The sequence below is a fragment of the Puma concolor genome, chromosome E1, assembly GCF_028749965.1.
Source record: "Puma concolor isolate L17-30 chromosome E1, mPumCon1.1.hap2, whole genome shotgun sequence".
Taxonomy (NCBI): Eukaryota; Metazoa; Chordata; class Mammalia; order Carnivora; family Felidae; genus Puma; species Puma concolor.
Genome location: NC_141680.1, coordinates 37,373,779 through 37,391,331, shown reverse-complemented (window position 1 = coordinate 37,391,331; position 17,553 = coordinate 37,373,779). Strand labels below are relative to the sequence as shown.

Below are 17,553 nucleotides of genomic sequence, written 5' to 3'. Positions count from 1 at the left end.
TAATGTCCTCACTTGAAAAAAATATGGAAACACCTCTGTCAGCCACCCCCCCCCCCAAAATCATTTGCAATTCGGCTGGACCAGGAAATCCAAACAGCTGGGAACCACTGGCTTCGCTTGCTGACCCGACCCGCGGGGAGTACAGGCTCGCTTCTGGGCCCTGTCTTCCCGCGGTCGTGGGTCTTCCGGTTGACGCGCCTGGGTGGGTTCCCGGCTCCCTATTCCAAATGTGGGGAGACTTGCCCTGCCCCAGCTTCTCCCCAGGAGTGTTGTCAGGGCAAATTTTCAGGAACTACAGAGCTTGGGGAAAGGAGTCCAATAAATCTATGGGATCGCGGCTCCTAAAGACAGCTGGCGTGTTCCCAGCGGGAGGGGTTAACGATCGTGGAGAGACCCACGATGACTACTCTGCCACAGCATGTGGAGAAAGCGACCAGCACGCCACCGACTCATAAAACGCGCAAACTGTCCCGCTGACCGGCGGGAGCGGACAGCAGAGGCAGCGGGCCTCCTGAGGGGCTTGGCTTCTCCCTATCTGAGGGCACAGGTCCAAGACGCGACTAGGGCCTGGGGGACTTGAGTTCTAGTTCTCTCTCTCGGGCCCATACCCAAGGACCTACCACGGGTCATCCGGCCTTCCCTAATCTGCTTTTCCATCTCTGTAAGGGACAGGTGCTTGCTCGGTCCTCTCCGGAAGGGTGTGCGGGGCTGTGGGAAAACACACTACCCGTTCCTCAGCGCCTCGCCTGAAAAGATTGCCCGTTTTTGTCCCTTTCAAAACAACATAGAATCCTCCTCTTAATGTTTACTTCCGGAATAGCCTGCCCTAGGTTTCTACCCCCAGTCGCACCGGTGGGTCGCTCCCCTCGCACTAGGCTACGAGGCGTCCAGGAAGGAGACAAGCCGCTTTTGCCACCAGCCTGAGCATAAACAGCCGAGGAGGTGGACCTGATGGCTTGACCAAAATAGGCCTAAGTACAGCATACCCCGAACGAAAAACATAGTGTTTGGGGAAACGTGTGTGCGGGCTCCCTCCCTTCTGCACATAGCTGAGAATTAACTGCAGATGAAATCCCTTTGATCTGTAGCAACCTGAGGCATCAGGCCGCCCAGGGTTAGCGATCAACACTACTTTTGTCGGAACTTGTCTGGTATTTCACAGTCTCAGCCCTAAACAGAATGTTGCCGACTTCGGTCTAACTTGGTGCGCTTGGCTCCCGCGATCCTGTAGGTAAGGATGCCCCGCCCAAAACACAAGGGCAACTTACGCCACACCTTCACCTCTGTCCCATTTGAGCCGAGCGACGCGTCAGCGCGGTCACTGCTCCCACTTGAACTGACTGAAGGCAGGAGGATGGCGGGGTCAGGGCGGGGGGGGGGGGGGTGGGGGAGGCAGGGATTTTAAAACCCCAGTTCCCGCTTGGCTCCGATCCCCCCTCCTTTCATCTTCCCACACTCGGGCTCAAGCCTCACCTTGCCCAGACACTTCGTTGTTAGCTCTGCGCGTCTGAGATGCAGTGATTTGTTTACCTGTCTCCCTAGTAGGCTGTGAACCCCCCCAGAGGGTAAGTACTGGTCCTCCTCAGCTTCCAACTCCCAGCAAGTTCACAGTAGGTGGCACAGTAGGGATGGGCTAGCTGGACAGACGGGACTGAACAGATAGGCCAGCACCGTGCTCTTGGCGCACAGCACGTAGGACGTACTTGCCCTGGTGGCAGGTGAGAGCCACGCTGCCCGCTGAAGATTCTGTCTTGCTCTTGGTGCCTAGTATCAGGATCTCTGGGAAGGGCAGCGGCTGGAGGCGGAGGGGATTGGTCCCAGGGTTGGAACAACAGGCCCACATGTGGTTCGCCTGCAGGTTCCCGGCCCCGGTCACACGCTCTAGCCACCTATCCGATCCACAGAAGACAGTCTGAAAGAACCATCAGTCCAAGGAGCTAACTGATGCAAACTTTGGGATGGGGGAAAAAAAAAAGAGAGAGAGAGAGAGAGAGAGGGAGAAGGGGTGGAGAAGGAAGGAAGTTCAGTCAGATGTACTTAAAACCTCTTCTCTCAAGGAGGAGTTCAGAATGAGAGGGGGCCTTTGGGGGCAGAACTGCAGCGACACCAGGGCCCCTAGAGAGCGACAGGAATGCAAGCGAGGCTGGCTTGAAAGGCTGGGTAGGGGTGGCAAGGCAGCCGCTCAGGAAGGCGGCTGGGCTCCCATCTGGAGAGCCAAGGGGCTGGGGCTGCTGAACAGATGGAGTGAAAGTTGCAGCTGGTGGAAATGCACTTTCATGTGTAAAGTTCGGCCCGTGGAGGATTGCGGTTTCCAACTCTGAAGGCAGCAGTGGGCAGGTGGCGCTGCTCCACGCTCCGCCTTCTCCCCCCCCCCCCCCCCCCGCCACTGCCACCCAGGAAACTTGACAGAGGCTCTGTGCCAGGCCCCAGCCACCATGCCTTCCGCCAGCATCCCTTTCAACAGGCAGGAGCTGGCATGGGGACACCTTGGCACAGCCTCGGCGGCAGGAGGACCGCAATGCTTTAGCAGCTGACGGGGACAGGGGAATAGGATTAATCCGGCCTCCCCAGGAGGGGACCAGGTGGACCGAGAACAGACGCAGAGACGGAGGGAGGGAAGCGACCTTCCCAAGCTGCTCATGATACATACGCTGGGTCTCCACTCGGGGCTCGCGCGAGCTCTGGCCGAAGGGGAGGCCGCGGGGAAACGTGAAAACACGGCAGCCGCTGTGGCTCTGGACTCATTTCCCTCCCCCCACCGACTTCAAGAGAGGTTTCTTGAGGAAAGAAGAGATCTGGAGTTCTTAAAGAAAGATTTGCCCAGCAGAGCTTGAACAGAGGAAGTGATTTTCATAATCTCTGGCTCTAACAGCCAGCCCCCCGTCCTGGCGTGTTTGGACCGTCACCTGTGGGAGCAGAGACCACAACACAACTGCAAACCTATTAAAGTTCCTCCCGGCAAGGCTTGGGCGCTTGGGGCAATTAGCCACCCAACCAGGGCACCTACAGCCGGCAGGAAGCCTGGGCAAAGAACGTCAGCTCTCGTCTCTGCCCTGGGCTGTGCTCCCGGTCAGCCAGAACAGAAACTGCCAACTCTGTCCTGTTAAAATCCAAGGGCTTCTTTCAGAATATGTGATTTTTGCTTCCTTTTCTTAAAAAAAAAAAAAAACAAAAAAACAAGACAAAACCAAAAAACCCCAAACAGACCGGAACCCAGTCCCAGTCTTTTTTCCCTATTGTGTCCATTTGCCCAAGAGATGTCCGTATTTGAGATAATAACTTAAATATGCTTGAAGTGAAGGTAGTCTCTCTGTTCCTAGTGGGACGTCTTCTTGGCTCCTTTCCCAAACTTGGCATCGAGACCGAGACCTAAGGAAAGGGAAAAGATGGGCTTAGCTTTCTGAGGAGAAATGCAACCTACCAATGATTTTGAGAGTAGGGGGAGGGGAGGGGACGGTCAGCCTTAGTCTCCCCAACACTGGGAGCTTTAAATAAAACTAACGTGCAAACACCGGTTTTAGTGGACTCCCTCGGAGGAAAAAAAAAATCACCAAGACACAGGTAATTACATATATAGAATAAAATACGGTACAACGAAAAGAAAAACACGTCAAGACTTCTTAACTAGTTCTCTCAGCGCATCCACGGCAGCACCAATCAGTAGGGAGTAAGTATAATGATTTTATCCTGTTCGGTGCGTGGGGAAACTTAAGTCGCCGGAGGAACATCCCTAAAATGAAACGTACGTTAGGAAGGGTGGATTAGGCGCGATGCTTCCTTTCCTCTTTTAAAAACGTCTTCTCTAGGGGCGCCTGGGTGGCTCAGTCGGTTGGGCGGCCGACTTCGGTTCAGGTCATGATCTCGCGGTCCATGAGTTCGAGCCCCGCGTCGGGCTCTGTGCTGACAGCTCAGAGCCTGGAGCCTGTTTCGGATTCTGTGTCTCCCTCTCTCTGACCCTCCCCCATTCATGCTCTGTCTCTCTCTCTATCTCAAAAATAAATAAACGTTAAAAAAAATAATAATAAAAAATAAATAAAAAATAAATAAAAAATAAAAACGTCTTCTCTAAAATAACGACATCAATTTCATGAGTATACGTTTCAGGGGGGAAGAAAGTATCCCAAGCGCTGTCACTCTCTGTGTGCCCAGAGAGGCCAGCTCTGCCGGCAACTTACCCAAGAACACGAGCACGGTGCCCACCCACTGCAGGGGGCTGATGGGGTTGGCAAAGAGGATCACAGAGGCCAAAATGGTGAAGAACTTGCGAGTTGTCGTGATGATGGAGCAGGTCAGGGGGCCAAAATACACCACCGTCATGAAGATGAAACTCTAGAGAGACGGAGAGCGTGGGGGTCGGCCTGGCTCTCGGGGATCCGCCACCAGGTCTAAGGTCTGCGAGGGGCCATCGGGGCTCGCTCGGCCCACCCTCTTCCCCCCAGCCGGGTCAGTCTCTCTCAGGGAAGCCACGCCACCCCGTCGTGATGCGCTCACCTGCCCCAGGGCGCTGGTCAGACCAAAGAGCAGGATGTTGTAGATGATGGTAGGGTATCTTTCGGCAAAGCTCAAGAACTCCCAGAGCTCGCCGGTGAACAGGATGCCTAGGGAAAGACGTCTGGGGGTGAGTGGTGCACGTCCCACGCCTGTAACGGTGCGCGTGCCTGCGCACGACCCACTGGAGTACCCCACAGGAGAATGCGCGGAAGGAGTCTGGACTGTCCCGTCAGGCAGCCTCCTAGTCTTCCGATTAAACTAACTAAAGACTCTTCCGAGAGAGGCCTGGGAATCGATTCGTCGCTTCTGCCAAAGCCACTGGAATCAGGGATCCTCACGTGTTGGGGAGATACTGCCCCACGCATCGCCAGCTCAGTGGAGCCCCGAGCGCTGGTCACCTCCAGCCGTCGGCAGCCTCCTCCGTGAAGCCCACCGGGCCGTACAAAAAATACTTCCCGTGTGTGTCCGGATTTGAAAATCAGGTTAGGAAGCGCTGATTTAAAAGCAAATGCGTCCACATTCGAACTATACTCGGTACACGCCAAATACGATCTCATCTCTCTCCCTGGGTTCCCAAGGCACCCCCGTGACCCAGCCTTGACTGTGCAATGAGCAGCAAGCACAGCCTGCTGGGGAGCTTTCTCCAGGACGGTTTCTCAGGGGGCTGGACAGAAGGGCCCCTTTGAGCCAAGAAAGGCCCTTGGCCTGGGCAAAGTTAGCAGCTGGCCTCTGCGCTGGGGGTCAACTGGCGGAGGGTGGTCTGGCCTCTGGTGACACAACGGAAAGAACGGCAAAACTGCTCCTTACCAGCTCCCAGCAGCAATGTCGACCAAAGGTTGATGTTCAACATCATGTGGTTGGAGCCCGTTTGGTAGTGAGCCCGCATGTGGTCCTGGGAAACGCCTGTCAGTCCGTCCAGGGTCAGAGACAGTAACTGGAAAAGAGAGGGAGGGTGCAGCCGGCAGTGAGGCCACCAGGCCGCACCGCCACCCCCCGTCCCAGGACACGGTACTCTCAGTTTTCTGAGACCTCCTCACGAAGCCGCTGCCTTAGGACAGAGTCCCTCAGAACAAAATGCTGCCGAGCGGTCACGGGTGGGTGGTCAGGAGAGATCACGCTAGCTCACTCCCCCACCCCCCGCCCCTGGCACTAGAACGACAGCCTATCTGAGCCCCAACAGTCATAATGTAATCAGAGTAGGACGGGACGCCTCCCACTTCCCAACACAACGCCATGAAGCTTCGTGTGCAGGGGCCAGAGGAACACATTGTGACGACGCGTGTATTTTGTTATAGCAAGGACAGGGAATCTAGTCCTGGTGTGTTGGCCTCCCGGCTTGGAGCAGTGCTCTGGACTGGCTTCTGCAGTCACACCGCCCAGATTGGAACCCCGGGCAAAGTTAGCCACAAACTCGGGCCACTTAATAGCTGTGTGACCACGGCAAGTGACTTAACCTCTCTGTGTCTCACTTCCCTCGTATGGAAAACAAAGAGAACGCCACGTACGTTGTAAGGTCATCGTTGTAAAAAGTAACCAACGAATAGGTAAGCCACTGGGGGCAATGCCTAATACACAGCAAGCAACGGTTACGGTACTTTTCTTTTAAACTCTGGCTTCCAGGTTTCTCAGAAAAGCTACAGCGAGAGACACGCTATTCCTTCCCTGTTTGCTCTGGCCTCACACCAGTGTTTAAATGCAGGCCTCGGAGTCGCCCCCTCCCCGGGAGGGCTGAGCTGTAGTTAAATATTTCAGGCCTCCCGCTACGGCCTTCGCAGAGCCAGGGGCCACACAGCAAGAGGCAAAGACCAGAAGCGGGGGACATATGGAGCACCACGATCTCTCTCAAGACCTATAACCCCAGGTGGGGATGCTCCTTGGTTGTGATTACAGGAAAAGGCTGCCTTTCCCACGAGGATCACGTACCAGAAGCAGCTCTCCGTAGCCAACTGTGTGGTCTTCTATCCCCACTACTTTCTTGGGTTTGTACATGAAAAGGGCCACTCCAGCCACAATTAGCAACACACACAGGTACTTGGCCATTGGGTACTTCTTCTTCAAGAGGGTAACTCCAAGGAGCATGACTACAGGGAAGAAACAGTGGAAAATTCCGGTACCCACAGGCACTGATGAGCCCGCCACTCTTCTCTGGAGGGCCAAGGAAAGACTCATGGGAGAAAACAATGTCTGAGAAGGAAGGCCTATAGACGGTAAGAGGAAGGTGTGCAAGGCTGGCTCCCAGATAGAGATGATTGGGCAACAGGGTGAACAAAGGGTGTAAGGCAGGGAAAAGGGAGAGAACAAAGGTGAAAGGTCCAAGAAGGAACAAGGCAAGGGTGGGGATAAGGGAAAAGAGTGAGAGATTAAGAGAAAGAAATTGACGATCGAAACGGGACTGAGAGGGGGCGCGTGGGTGGCTCAGTCGGGTGAGCATCCAACTCTTGCTTTTGGCTTGGGTCGTGACCAGGGTTGTGGGATCGAGCCCCGAGTCGGGCTCCACCCTGAGCATGAAGCCTGCTTAAGATTCTCTCCCTCTCTGCCCCTCCCCCCACTCATGCTTTCTCTCTCTCAAAAAAATAAACAAAAAAAAAACCCACAACAAAATAGGATTAAAATTTTTTTTTTTAACTTTTTTTATTTTTTTAAATTTTGAGACAGAGAGAGACAGAGCATGAACGGGGGAGGGGCAGAGAGAGAGGGAGACACAGAATCTGAAGCAGGCTCCAGGCTCTGAGCTGTCAGCACAGAGCCCGACGCGGGGCTCGAACTCATGGACCACGAGATCATGACCCGAGCTGAAGTCGGGACGTTTAACCGACTGAGCCACCCAGGCGCCCCCAAAATAGGATTTAGGGTGTCTAATGACCACGTAAACACACGGGACGCCAAAATGACCGGCACGAGAAGCAGACTAGGTCAGCCTCTAGCTCATGCACCCCCAACGCCACAGGAAGTGATACGGGTGACAGGATGGCAGCAGGAAGGGACGGAGGGGCGACTCTCAAGAGAGCCGAGATGGGATGACGAATCCAAAGGAATACACGGCTCTAGCAGAGGAGTAGAGGGCTTCCTACAGGAAGAGTGAGGACGGTAGATGGGGACCATCTTCTTCTGCTTACCTGGGATTGGCTTGCAGGATTTACCAAGGACCTGAAATTAAATTCAGCAAATACCATCTGAGCCGTCGGTGACGTGCCAGGCCCCGTGCTATGTCAGGATGAGTAACTGTGGGGCCTACAGCAGAAACCGCAGCCTGTCATGGCCAACCCACCACCGCTAAACCTCAGCTCTCTAGTTCTTTGCCCTCTGAATTTCTCCAGCCCATTCTCCTTTTATTTAAGCCACGGACCCGAGAGAAGGATCCTTCGTTCTTTTCCAACTACTGCTGAGCCGACCCTCCTCCCACCCTGAGGTTTCACCTGAGTCGGATAGTTGACAAACTGTAGTGCTGAGTTGCTGGAGACCATGGCACCCAGATAGGAGACCGAGCAGGCAGCATAGAGCCAGCTCCGAGTGCGATCCACCCTCGCAGTGTCAAAAAACTGGATCACTGGGAGAAGACAAAAAAACATGTTAAGAGAAACCTGGTGGGCCCAGGATGGACTACTGAGCAAAAGTTGGAAGCCACATGAAAGGAACTTGTCAAATAAGACGAGCAGCACAAGGTATTTCTGTCCTCTTAGACTGGGAAATCTCTGAAGATTACGCTCCCCAGTCTCACCTACGCCTAACACAAGACCACATGCAGAGCAGAGATGGGGGCTCATTCAGTTCAAGGGACTAGTTAACCCTGATGCAGCCCCCAGGGAACAAAGAGAGAAGCTCAAAACATGTTTGAAGCTGACGCATAAAGGAAAATCAAAGGGAAAAAGAAAAGAAAAAAAAGTAAGGATTCTCCGTGGGGATCTGGAACACAGAAGACCCATTGTCTGCACATTTCTGACTCAGAAGTTGGTCTGATTTGAGGAAACAGGGTTGTACCCCGTTCCAAAGCCATTCGTTTTGTACACCGAACAGAGAGGTTGCGAAAGTGCTAAAGAGGGTGGAGGTCTTGGGAGCCGGGTGGGTAGGGAGAGAGCACGCAACGCATTACTATACAGGTACTCACAGATCTTGGCAAACACAGCATTGATCACACATTGGATGAAGACCAGAGTTAAGGCAAAAGTGAATGTCTCCGGTTTAGCTCCCTCCCCATACTTTCCTCTTGTTCTAAGAACGAAAAGGGGGGGGGGGGGGGAGAGGAATTAGTGTGTTTCCCTCAGGGTCATCTAGTATGTCCGGAACCACGGAAAGCTTTAAAACGATCTTGCTTCTCTGAACGAAGGGGCAGTTTGGTAAGGATCACTGGCCTCATTCGCAAGAGGGGCTGATTTTACTGGATCTAGAAACCAGACATCCCGGCCTGCGAATCCCGTAGACTAGGGGATGGAGCTAGAGGAAACGTGGCACATCAGACGGTGAAACGAGGTACCCCACGCAGCAGATGAAGGGGTACGAGCTACAGCAGCAGAGCCCAGGGCAAAAGAACCCGCGGTCTGCAAACATCTGGAAGGACCAAAGAGGAGCCGGCGGCACAGGCACGCAAACCTGTGTGGGGGTAGAATTCTCAGCCTGTAAAACGCAGGCCTTTCAGATCCAAAAGGAAGAAAAACAAGGGAAGAAAACTAACCAGGTCCCGAGAATTCGGAGACCAACTTTCGCGTTTTGGAAACCTGAGCAGGCACAGCGGCGGCCGCCAAGGGGTCGGGGTGCTGGGAGGGCGGAAGGGAGGGCACGAGGGGACACCCCGATCAGGGGCGGGAGGCCCCGCGAACGCGGCCACAGGGGCGAGACAGGGGGTCAAGCGTGCGCTCCGGCCCCGGGGATCTGCTCACATCTTCTCCTGCAGGATCCCATAGTAGAAATAGCAGACAAAGACGCCGAGGAAGCAGAGCGGCAGGCGCAGCCGGTCGGGCACCAGGGAGCTGCTAGCGGCCATGAGACGCCCGGACGACCCGACCGGAGACCCGCTCACAGCCGGCAGCGGCAGCGGCGGCGACGGGGACAGCTCCAGCCGGACATCGCCGACCGGCGGCAGGGGCCTCATAGGAGCTGCATGCGACCGCTGCTCAGCAGGCCCCAGCAGCCACCGCCAGAGCTGCCAGTTCAGGGCCTCCGAGGGGGAAACGCCTCGGGACCCGGAAACCGCTCCCAAGGAAAGGAGATCTACCCTGAAACCTTGGCTGCGACCCCGGTGGCCAAGAGAGCCAGCCGCCCCGAAGTTAATTCCTCGCCCTCGAGCTCTTCCGATCAGGCAACTCCGAGGACAGCTGCAACCCGGAGCTCCACGGGATGGCCTACGAGCTAGGCGGGCGGGGAGTGATGACGTATGAGGATGTGGAGGTCAGCAATTGGCTGCGCTGTGCGAAGACAGACAGGTGAGTGGGAAGGAGGTTGCGGCCAGCTGGGCAAATCCCCCAGTCTCTTTCCCAGTCAGCGGTCAGGCTTCCGCTGGGTCCTAACGCCAGGAAAGTCTCAGTGGAACCTCAGCGCCCCCTAGCTGCTGCCCCGCGTCAGCGCCTCGCCCTCTGCCCGAAGACCAGGCGTTTGAGAGCGGTCCTCCTTCCAGAGCACATCCGTAGGCTTCCAAGGGTTGGGCTAACCTAACGCGTGCTGTCTCCGTGCCAAGCGGCAGTTTTCCCGGCCTCAATTAGTATTAGCCACCTTGTCGCCTCTTGGCTGTTCTGAGGATCAAATGGGCTGAGGTTTGTGAAAAGCGTCTCGTAAACCGTGAAGTGCGCTGTGCGAGTTTAAGGCATTATTCGTCCTGACACTTTTCTCGACTCTGATCGGATTTCCTCACCTCCTGGAGGTGGAAATGGAAGCTCACCGAAGTGGCTTTTCTTCAGGGTCTTATGCATCCCCAGCAGTGGGCCTGCCACCCTCCAGATTTTTTCCCATTAAAGGACCGCCTTTTTGGACCCCTCCCTCACCCAAGTGTTGGTTCTGCATCAAGAGCTAGGGCAAGACCCCAGGGCTTTCCACTACAACCCCCAAGTGCCACTTAATCAATGGACTCTGGGCTGCTATCTGGGTAGAGCCTCCTTCTCTGCTTCTAACAGCTCACTCCTTTGGCACAGCCTCAGGCAAAGGAAGGAAACTCAGGGCAGCACCACACCCATCACTCCGGGCCTGACTCACTAAGGCTTTGGGGGTAGGCCAAACATCTTTGGGGGGGGGGGGGGGAGTAAGAGAAAGAAGACAGGGTCTGTCTTCAAACCCCTGTCTCCTTTCTATTAATGAGGGTGCGCCCCCCCCCCCCCCCCCACACACACAATTTGCTCTCTCGCCCTGTGGCTTATTCCACTGAATCAGCCTGTGATTCCAGGGCACCAAACAGTAGCTGGGGTGAGAGACCTAGGTTCCAGTCCCCGCCCTGCCTCTTCACCAGCTGGGACTTCAAACAATTCTCTTGACCTCTGAGTCAAGTTTCCTCATCTGAAATTAATGGGAAAATACTAACAAGCAGGAGAGCGCTGTGGTCAGAAGCATGGGCACCGGATTCAAATGATCTGCTTCCCAAACTTAGCTCCCCCACTTTGTGTCTTTGGGGTGAGGCTATACAATCTTTCTGTCTTTCTCTCATTAGTACAGTGGGATTTATCCAGTTCTCTCGCTCTTTGTGTTGTTGCGATATTTCGGTAGGATTTTAGGTCAAGCACTTAACAGGGTTTCTGATGCTCACCGAGCCAATGCCTACAGGGATAGCCTGCCTTAGGAGCTTGTCTTGCGGTCTTACAAGATAGGTGCGATTGTAGTTATTACCACTGCTCTTGGGGTAGTCAACTTTCCGCCCCTCCAGTAGGGATCGGATGCCAGGTGATAATGTTTGTAAATCGCAAAGCGCCATCGGAATGTTGGGGTGGCTGTTTCCGTTTCCCCTCAAAGCTGCTGAGCTCTTACAGGTGCAGCACGATAAAGCTGAGAGGCTGCAAACCCCTCTGTGTTGTGGGTACTCAGGAGGTGGAAAGAGTGCTCCAGAAAAGCCAAAGCTTCCCTAAAACTGCGCCCAGAGTTTCAGCCTGCTTGCCATTCTCTCGTCTTCTTCCCCTGGCTGGTGCAAAGAGCACCCACGACGTCCAACTTGGTCCCCCTCGCGTCCTCTCTGAAACCCACTCTCTCTAGGGAGCTTTTCCGGACTCATCCCCACTGACTTCCGGCTTCCCCACTGACTCCTTCACCCCACCTCCACCACACCCTTCATCTGGACAGCCTTTCTACGGACCTGCTGCTTAGACGTCCGTGTAAAGAATCCAAGCCTAGTGACCTGAGGACAGGAACACTGTCCATCCACACAACGCCCACATCCATGTAACATCCGCATTCTTACATGTTCAGTAAAGACCCCTCTTGAAGATAAGCAGGAAATGATCAATATAATACCTCCAATCTCTATCCCATTCCCTCCCCCCTCCCCCCCCAAATCATGTCTAACAGAACCTCAGGCTGCTGGGAATACTTATTTATTTGGTCTATTAACACCAAGATCTGCAAAAAAACAACTTCTAAACACAGGATAAGAAAACTTGAACATTAACATTCTTCGATTTCGCGTAAGCTCTGCAGTACGGAAAATATACAAACTTCAAACAGCTGCAAAAATAGTGTCTTTGGGAGAAAATAGAGTTTCTACATCGATACAAGAAAAATAGGCATTTTTCTAATCCAACCCAGTCCTGGGGCAGGTGGAGGGTGGAGGGTCGCCACTTGCCACCTGGAGGAATGCCAGCTGTCCCTCTCCCCCACTGCCCACCTGGGGCTGGGCAAGCCGGGCCGCTGCTTAAGACAATCTTAGGGTGAAAGCGAGATGAAAATGCCACTTGGGAAAACGCTTGGTTCCCATCTCTGCCAGCAGCTGCATTGGTCAAGTGTTCTGGCCCTTGAGGGCTGCTTTGGTCAGCTCCTCCAATGAGAGAGAGGCATGGGGAGGGGGGTATATATCTTCACGTCTCCTCCTCCGTGTCCGGGGGCAGGGGGGGAGAGGGAAGGACATCTGTGGGGTCCCCTCTCCTTCGATTATGGGCAGCTTGCTCCATGACAAGGTCAAGGGCGCCATATACAGCCCTTTGGACTCACACCCAGGGGTGGGGGACCCAAGACCTTCGGGGGTGGGTTTTCCACCAAGTGAGAGAGGCGGCAAGAACACAGGTGTGACTTGTGAGCTGCCCAGCTGCTAGTGGAGAAGGCAGGTCCCCTCACATTCGGAGGGGCCGGTGTCCGCCAGAAAGAGGACCCGGGGCTTTGACACGATAAATGAAAGTGCTCGAAGGCCGGAAGGGAAGGGCTCCTTCATCCCCCACCTCAGGGGAGCTAGGGAGGGGCCTGCCACCAAGGCACTGGTCTCCATGGCGAAGTGATGGGGTCAGGGCCCTCAGACCACCAGGGAACTCTGGAAAAGCACAGGCTCTTCTGATGGCGGGGTGCGCTGCCACGGCTCGAATGGCAGCGAGGAGGCTTTGGTGGCCTCTGGATCCTTCCGAGGCGGTGGCCTGGGGCTGGCAGGGGGAAGGGGGGACCCCGGGCTCGAGGGGCAGTTGCGGAAAATGAAGCCCATGCTGGGGAAGAGGGGCTTCATCAAGCTGACGGGGCAGAAGGCCGAGCCGGTCGGGTTGAAATGGACTTTGTTCTTGTCAGGACAGGAAGTCAGGAAGGCCAGGTCAGGGCCTGGGGACCTGGAGGACGGAGAGAGAAACACACACACACAGGGAGAGAAACAGCCAGTGAGAAGGGATGGGGGCATCAGGGGAGCTGGGTCTCTGTTCAAACGGGAGAAAACTACAGGCTACTAAGCCAGTCTTTAGGCCCTCCACTCTCCATTTATTAGGAATAGGGTTAAACCACAGGAAATCTACTTTATCTAGAAACAGGAGGGATTAAAGCTAGACCGGAAGGAGAACTTCCTCACGATGTGATTTCTGAAGAGGAAACCAAGGGATCTTTTCTAAAAAAATTTTTCTAATATTTATTTTTGAGAGAGACAGAGACAGAATGCGAGTGGGTTAGGGGCAGAGAGAGAGGGAGACACGGAATCCAAAGCAGGCTCCAAGCTGTCAGCACAGAGCCTGACGCGGGGCTCGAACTCACGAGCAGTGAGATCATGACCTGAGCCGAAGTCGGACGCTCAACTGACTGAGCCACCCAGGCGCCCCCCCAAGGGATCTTTTAATTTGAGAGATTTTATCAGTAAGCAGTGTTTTGGGGGCAGGCCACGTGCCCAAAAGCAGAGGCCCAGGCAAAGTGATTTTCTAAGACTTTTTATAGCCTAAAGCAGGGTTTCTCAGCAACAGCGCTATGGACGTGTGGGGCTGGGTAATTCTTGGTGGCAGGGAGCTGTCCTGAGCCTTGTAGGATGCTTACCCGCATCCCTGGGCCCTACCCACCAGGTTCCAGGAGCACCTGTGCCCCCCTTAGGCTGTGACAACCAAAAATGTTTCCTGACATTGCCAAATGTCCCCTGGCGGGGGGGGGGGGGGGGATGTCCCCCACTGAAATCTACTGACCTAAAGAATCTCATTTTTGAACACATTTGAAAGGTGTGATTTTTTTCAAAGCCCTTGCTGAGAGGCAAGGGTAACAACCGTCTGGAGAAGGCAGCCCGACCTTAATAGGAGGTCTGGGCTCTAACTCACCACGCGGTCCTGACCCGCCTATCTCACCTTTAATGTGGAAACAACCGTCCCCACCCTTTTGGTCATGTGGAGGAAACGGAAGGATAAAAGGAGTGAGGTCAGGGAGTTCTAGAGTAAGGAATCCTTATGATAAAGAAGATCCGAGGATGGGGGTGCCCGGGTGGCTCAGTTGGTTGAGCGTCCAACTTCAGCTCAGGTCATGATCTCGTGGGTCGTGAGCTCGAGCCCCGCGTCGGGCTTTCTGCCGTCCGTGCACAGCCTGCTTTGGATCCTCTGTCCCCTCTCTCTCTGCCCCTCTCCCTCTCCTTCTCCCTCTCTCTCTCTCTCTCTCTCAAAGACCCATGGGAAGGCCTGCGGTCCCTGGGGAGTCCACAGTGGCAAGGTATCCCCCCGACCAAGAAGGGTTGAAAAGAAACGGTGTGTGCACGCACACTTAGGGATGGCGACCCAGGAGACCGAGCACCCCTCAAAGGACATGAGGGCATGACCCTGAAGGGCTTGATTCCCCTTCTTCCCTGGGAAATCCAGGCCATCTTATAGGATCAGCAGCTAGGAAAAGGAGAACGTGGCAAAAGAATTGCTAAACACAGGGACTTCCCAATAGGAAAGTTGATAACAATGAAAAGGCCGCAAGGAGCTGGGAATTTCTATCCCAGGGCATCCCGGAAAGCATTCAGTGGGTCACTCTGAAAGGGTTAATCTTTCTCTGAAAGGGTTAACGCAGGGGCAGGACGCCGCAGGACATGACTTTAAGACCTCTGCTGGCATCATGAGTCCATGGAAGGATCAGGACAGGCACCAGCCTTATTTCCACAAGCAACCCCAGCTCGGAGTTACTCAAGTATACTCAGCAGGTGCTTCAGCCGCGAGGTGTGGCCCTCTTCCTCCACACCACCCCTGGGGACCCAGGGTTCTTGGAGAGGTACCAAGGCAACAGTGATGCTGGGAGAAAAACCCGGGGGGGGGGGGGGCTGTGATTTTCTCCATAACTCCCACTCCGGCTTATAGATGGGCCCCTGCCACTACCATGGACTGTCCTCTCCCTTATCTGAAACGTGAATGGAGCTCTCAAGTCTCAAACCCTGTCCTAGCTACATCTTGGCTCACACGCCATGACTTAAATCTTCCTGAGAATCTGCCCCGCTGACAATGAAACTGGCAGGGGGAATGAAATGAGCTCTTAGGGCACCTGCTAAGGGGCATATGGAAAGGTTTGGCCGTCTCTGCTAATGGGAGGGAGCAGAAGTCAATCAACATCAGAATGGGAAGGGGGGTGAAGAGGAGAGAGGGAAACAGACCACAAGAGACTCTTAAGGACAGAGAAGAAACTGAGGGAGGTGGGTGGGGGGTGGGCTAGAAGGGGGATGGAAATTAAGGAAGACACGTGTTGTGATGAGCACTGGGCGTTGTATGTAAGCGATGAGTCGCTGAATTCTACTCCTGAAACCAATACTGCACCGCGTGTTAACTAACTAGAATTTAAATTAAAAAAAAAAAAAAAAAAATCAACACCAGAATGGCTTCTGAGTTGTCCAACCTGGGTCGGGACAATTCCATAGTCCATCCTTGCAAGGACTGGACATTTCTGTCTGGGAGTTCATGACACTCGAACCACTGCAGCCACAGGGTGAAGACTTGACTCAGAAGCCGTTAGGAGGCCGTTTGGGGGACTGTCACTGCGGTGGGGACGAGACACCTCGCCTCTCTGCCTGAGAGAACTGGTATGTTCTCTCTCTCTCTCTCTCTCTCTCCGGTTACTGTCTAGCAAGCTCACGCCTTCCGCGGGGATGGAAAAAAAATAGAAGAAACAAAGGGTTTAGGTTTCAGATCTGTTTCCTTTCCACCTCCTGCAGCACTTGTGGCTGGCATGTGGGCAGAGAGCAGGTTTCCATGGAGATAACGATAAGCAAAGATTGAAGGGCTCAGAGTAGGTAATGTCAACAAGTTTGATGGTGGAAAAAGTGCAATACCAATCATCTGAAGTTGACAACGTCCCCGGGACAGAGAGTCCAAGACCGAAGAAGAGCCAGTCGGGTGGGACGGTGCAGGGGCTCCCCGCCTTCCCCAGCCCGCCCCAGCCCGCCCCAGCCCGCCCCTGCCCTCCCTGTCCACAGCAGGTACTCACGTGGCCTCTTCAAACACACGTACTCTCTCGCAGCCTTCCGGGGGCTCCCGTTTAAAGACGTAGCTGTGATTGGGCCGAGGGGAGGCGGCAAAGGCAAGGACTGGCGATGGGCTGCTGTCTTCAAGGCAGGCTGGGTGGCCCGGAGAGGAGGCTGCAAACAGAGCAAGGCTGAGCCCAGTGGAACTGAAGAAAGGAAGGTCTCCGCTTCCCTGGGCTCAGGCCTCGGTGGAAAGAGGCGACACTGGCAGCCGCGGTGAGGGGGCCGGTGGCCGTTAAGCTAATCCCGGCTGCCCGTCCGTCCTCTCCCTTAGAACATCTTTGAGGTGGCCTACCAAAGTCCGTATCTCTTTGTACGGGATTAAAAAATGTACAGCTGAGTGGATGGAAAAACCAGGTCTGTTATCAATTCTGGATTCCCAGGAGGTAGCCTGCAACTGGGGCTCTAAGTCTGACTTTAAAGAATCCTAACTTCCATCTCCCCATGTTCCTCCAAGACTACCCTGCCCTGCTGCGAACGTGCCACAGCTGCTTCCTCACCATGGTCTGGAAAAGCTACCCCCTCTTCCAGGAACAGCTCCTGTGCCGACTCAGAGAAGCCATCGTCACTCAACCCCGCTGGTGGGATAAGATTCCTCTCCCTTTCCACGCGGCGAATGTACTTTGCCTAGGCTGCAAATATTGACCTTATCTGTATTTATCTCACGTTTATTCCTTATTACCCTCTGCTCTGTTTACCTCTGTGTATTGTTAGGTCATGCCCTTGACCAGCCTCCCTCACGGGGTGCTGCGAGGACCCAACCCGGTGAGGCAGTTCCTCGGGGCTCTAGGACAGGACGATCATTATCGCAGGGAGGAAGGGCTTGGGTCTCGCCCTCCCGTAAAGGTTCCAGGACACAGGACCAAGTGGAGATGTGGAGTCAGAAAGCTTGGGTTTCAATCTGGGTCTGTGTGACCCTGGGGGCAAGAGACCACCTAAGCTTATTTTAGATCTTTCGTAACCACCTTGAGTCCTGTTGCTGGTGATGTGCACGGTGGACCCCCAAACGGGCTCAGCATCCTGAGCCTTCGCCAAAAAATGAGGATGGGAGACACTGCTTGCCCGGGTCACAGTCAGAAGGAAATACAAGTGCAGGTGCGGAGACTTGATATAAATTATAAATCAGAATCTGGGGGCGCGTGGCTGGCTCAGTCCGTTAAGCATCCCACTTCGGTGGTTTCGGTCGTGATCTCACGATTCGCGGGTTCGAGCCCCGCGTCGGGCTCTGGGCT

At 54.5% G+C, this 17,553-nt stretch overlaps 2 protein-coding genes and 1 long non-coding RNA gene across 5 annotated transcripts in view; 1 reads left to right on the top strand and 2 right to left on the bottom strand.

The window, feature by feature from the left end:
- Positions 1 to 2,621: 2,621 nt before the first annotated feature.
- Positions 2,622 to 9,679, bottom strand: SLC35B1 (solute carrier family 35 member B1). Its single transcript, XM_086687036.1, has 9 exons — positions 9,366 to 9,679; positions 8,597 to 8,700; positions 7,908 to 8,038; positions 7,608 to 7,638; positions 6,415 to 6,572; positions 5,299 to 5,425; positions 4,492 to 4,598; positions 4,176 to 4,329; positions 2,622 to 3,369 (listed from the first exon to the last, which is right to left on the bottom strand). The coding sequence occupies exons 1-9, from the start codon at positions 9,575 to 9,577 to the stop codon at positions 3,317 to 3,319; spliced, it is 1,077 nt and encodes a 358-aa protein (XP_086543162.1). The 5' UTR covers positions 9,578 to 9,679; the 3' UTR covers positions 2,622 to 3,316.
- Positions 9,578 to 16,977, top strand: LOC147574285 (uncharacterized). 2 transcript variants are annotated; one of them, XR_015244085.1, is made up of 2 exons: positions 9,578 to 9,908; positions 16,779 to 16,977. It is a non-coding gene; the product is annotated as an uncharacterized LOC147574285 (long non-coding RNA). The 2 variants fall into 2 exon arrangements; XR_015244086.1 differs by lacking the exon at positions 9,578 to 9,908 and adding an exon at positions 15,517 to 15,880.
- FAM117A (family with sequence similarity 117 member A) overlaps positions 11,978 to 17,553 on the bottom strand; it is a 43,875-nt gene continuing 38,299 nt past the window's right edge. For both annotated transcript variants that reach the window (XM_086687034.1, XM_086687035.1), the window contains 2 exons: positions 16,285 to 16,435; positions 11,978 to 13,202 (listed from right to left, as the gene is read on the bottom strand). In XM_086687034.1, the coding sequence (XP_086543160.1) occupies positions 12,902 to 13,202; positions 16,285 to 16,435 (452 nt within the window). In that variant the 3' untranslated portion in view covers positions 11,978 to 12,901. The remainder of the gene's footprint in view (positions 13,203 to 16,284; positions 16,436 to 17,553) is intronic.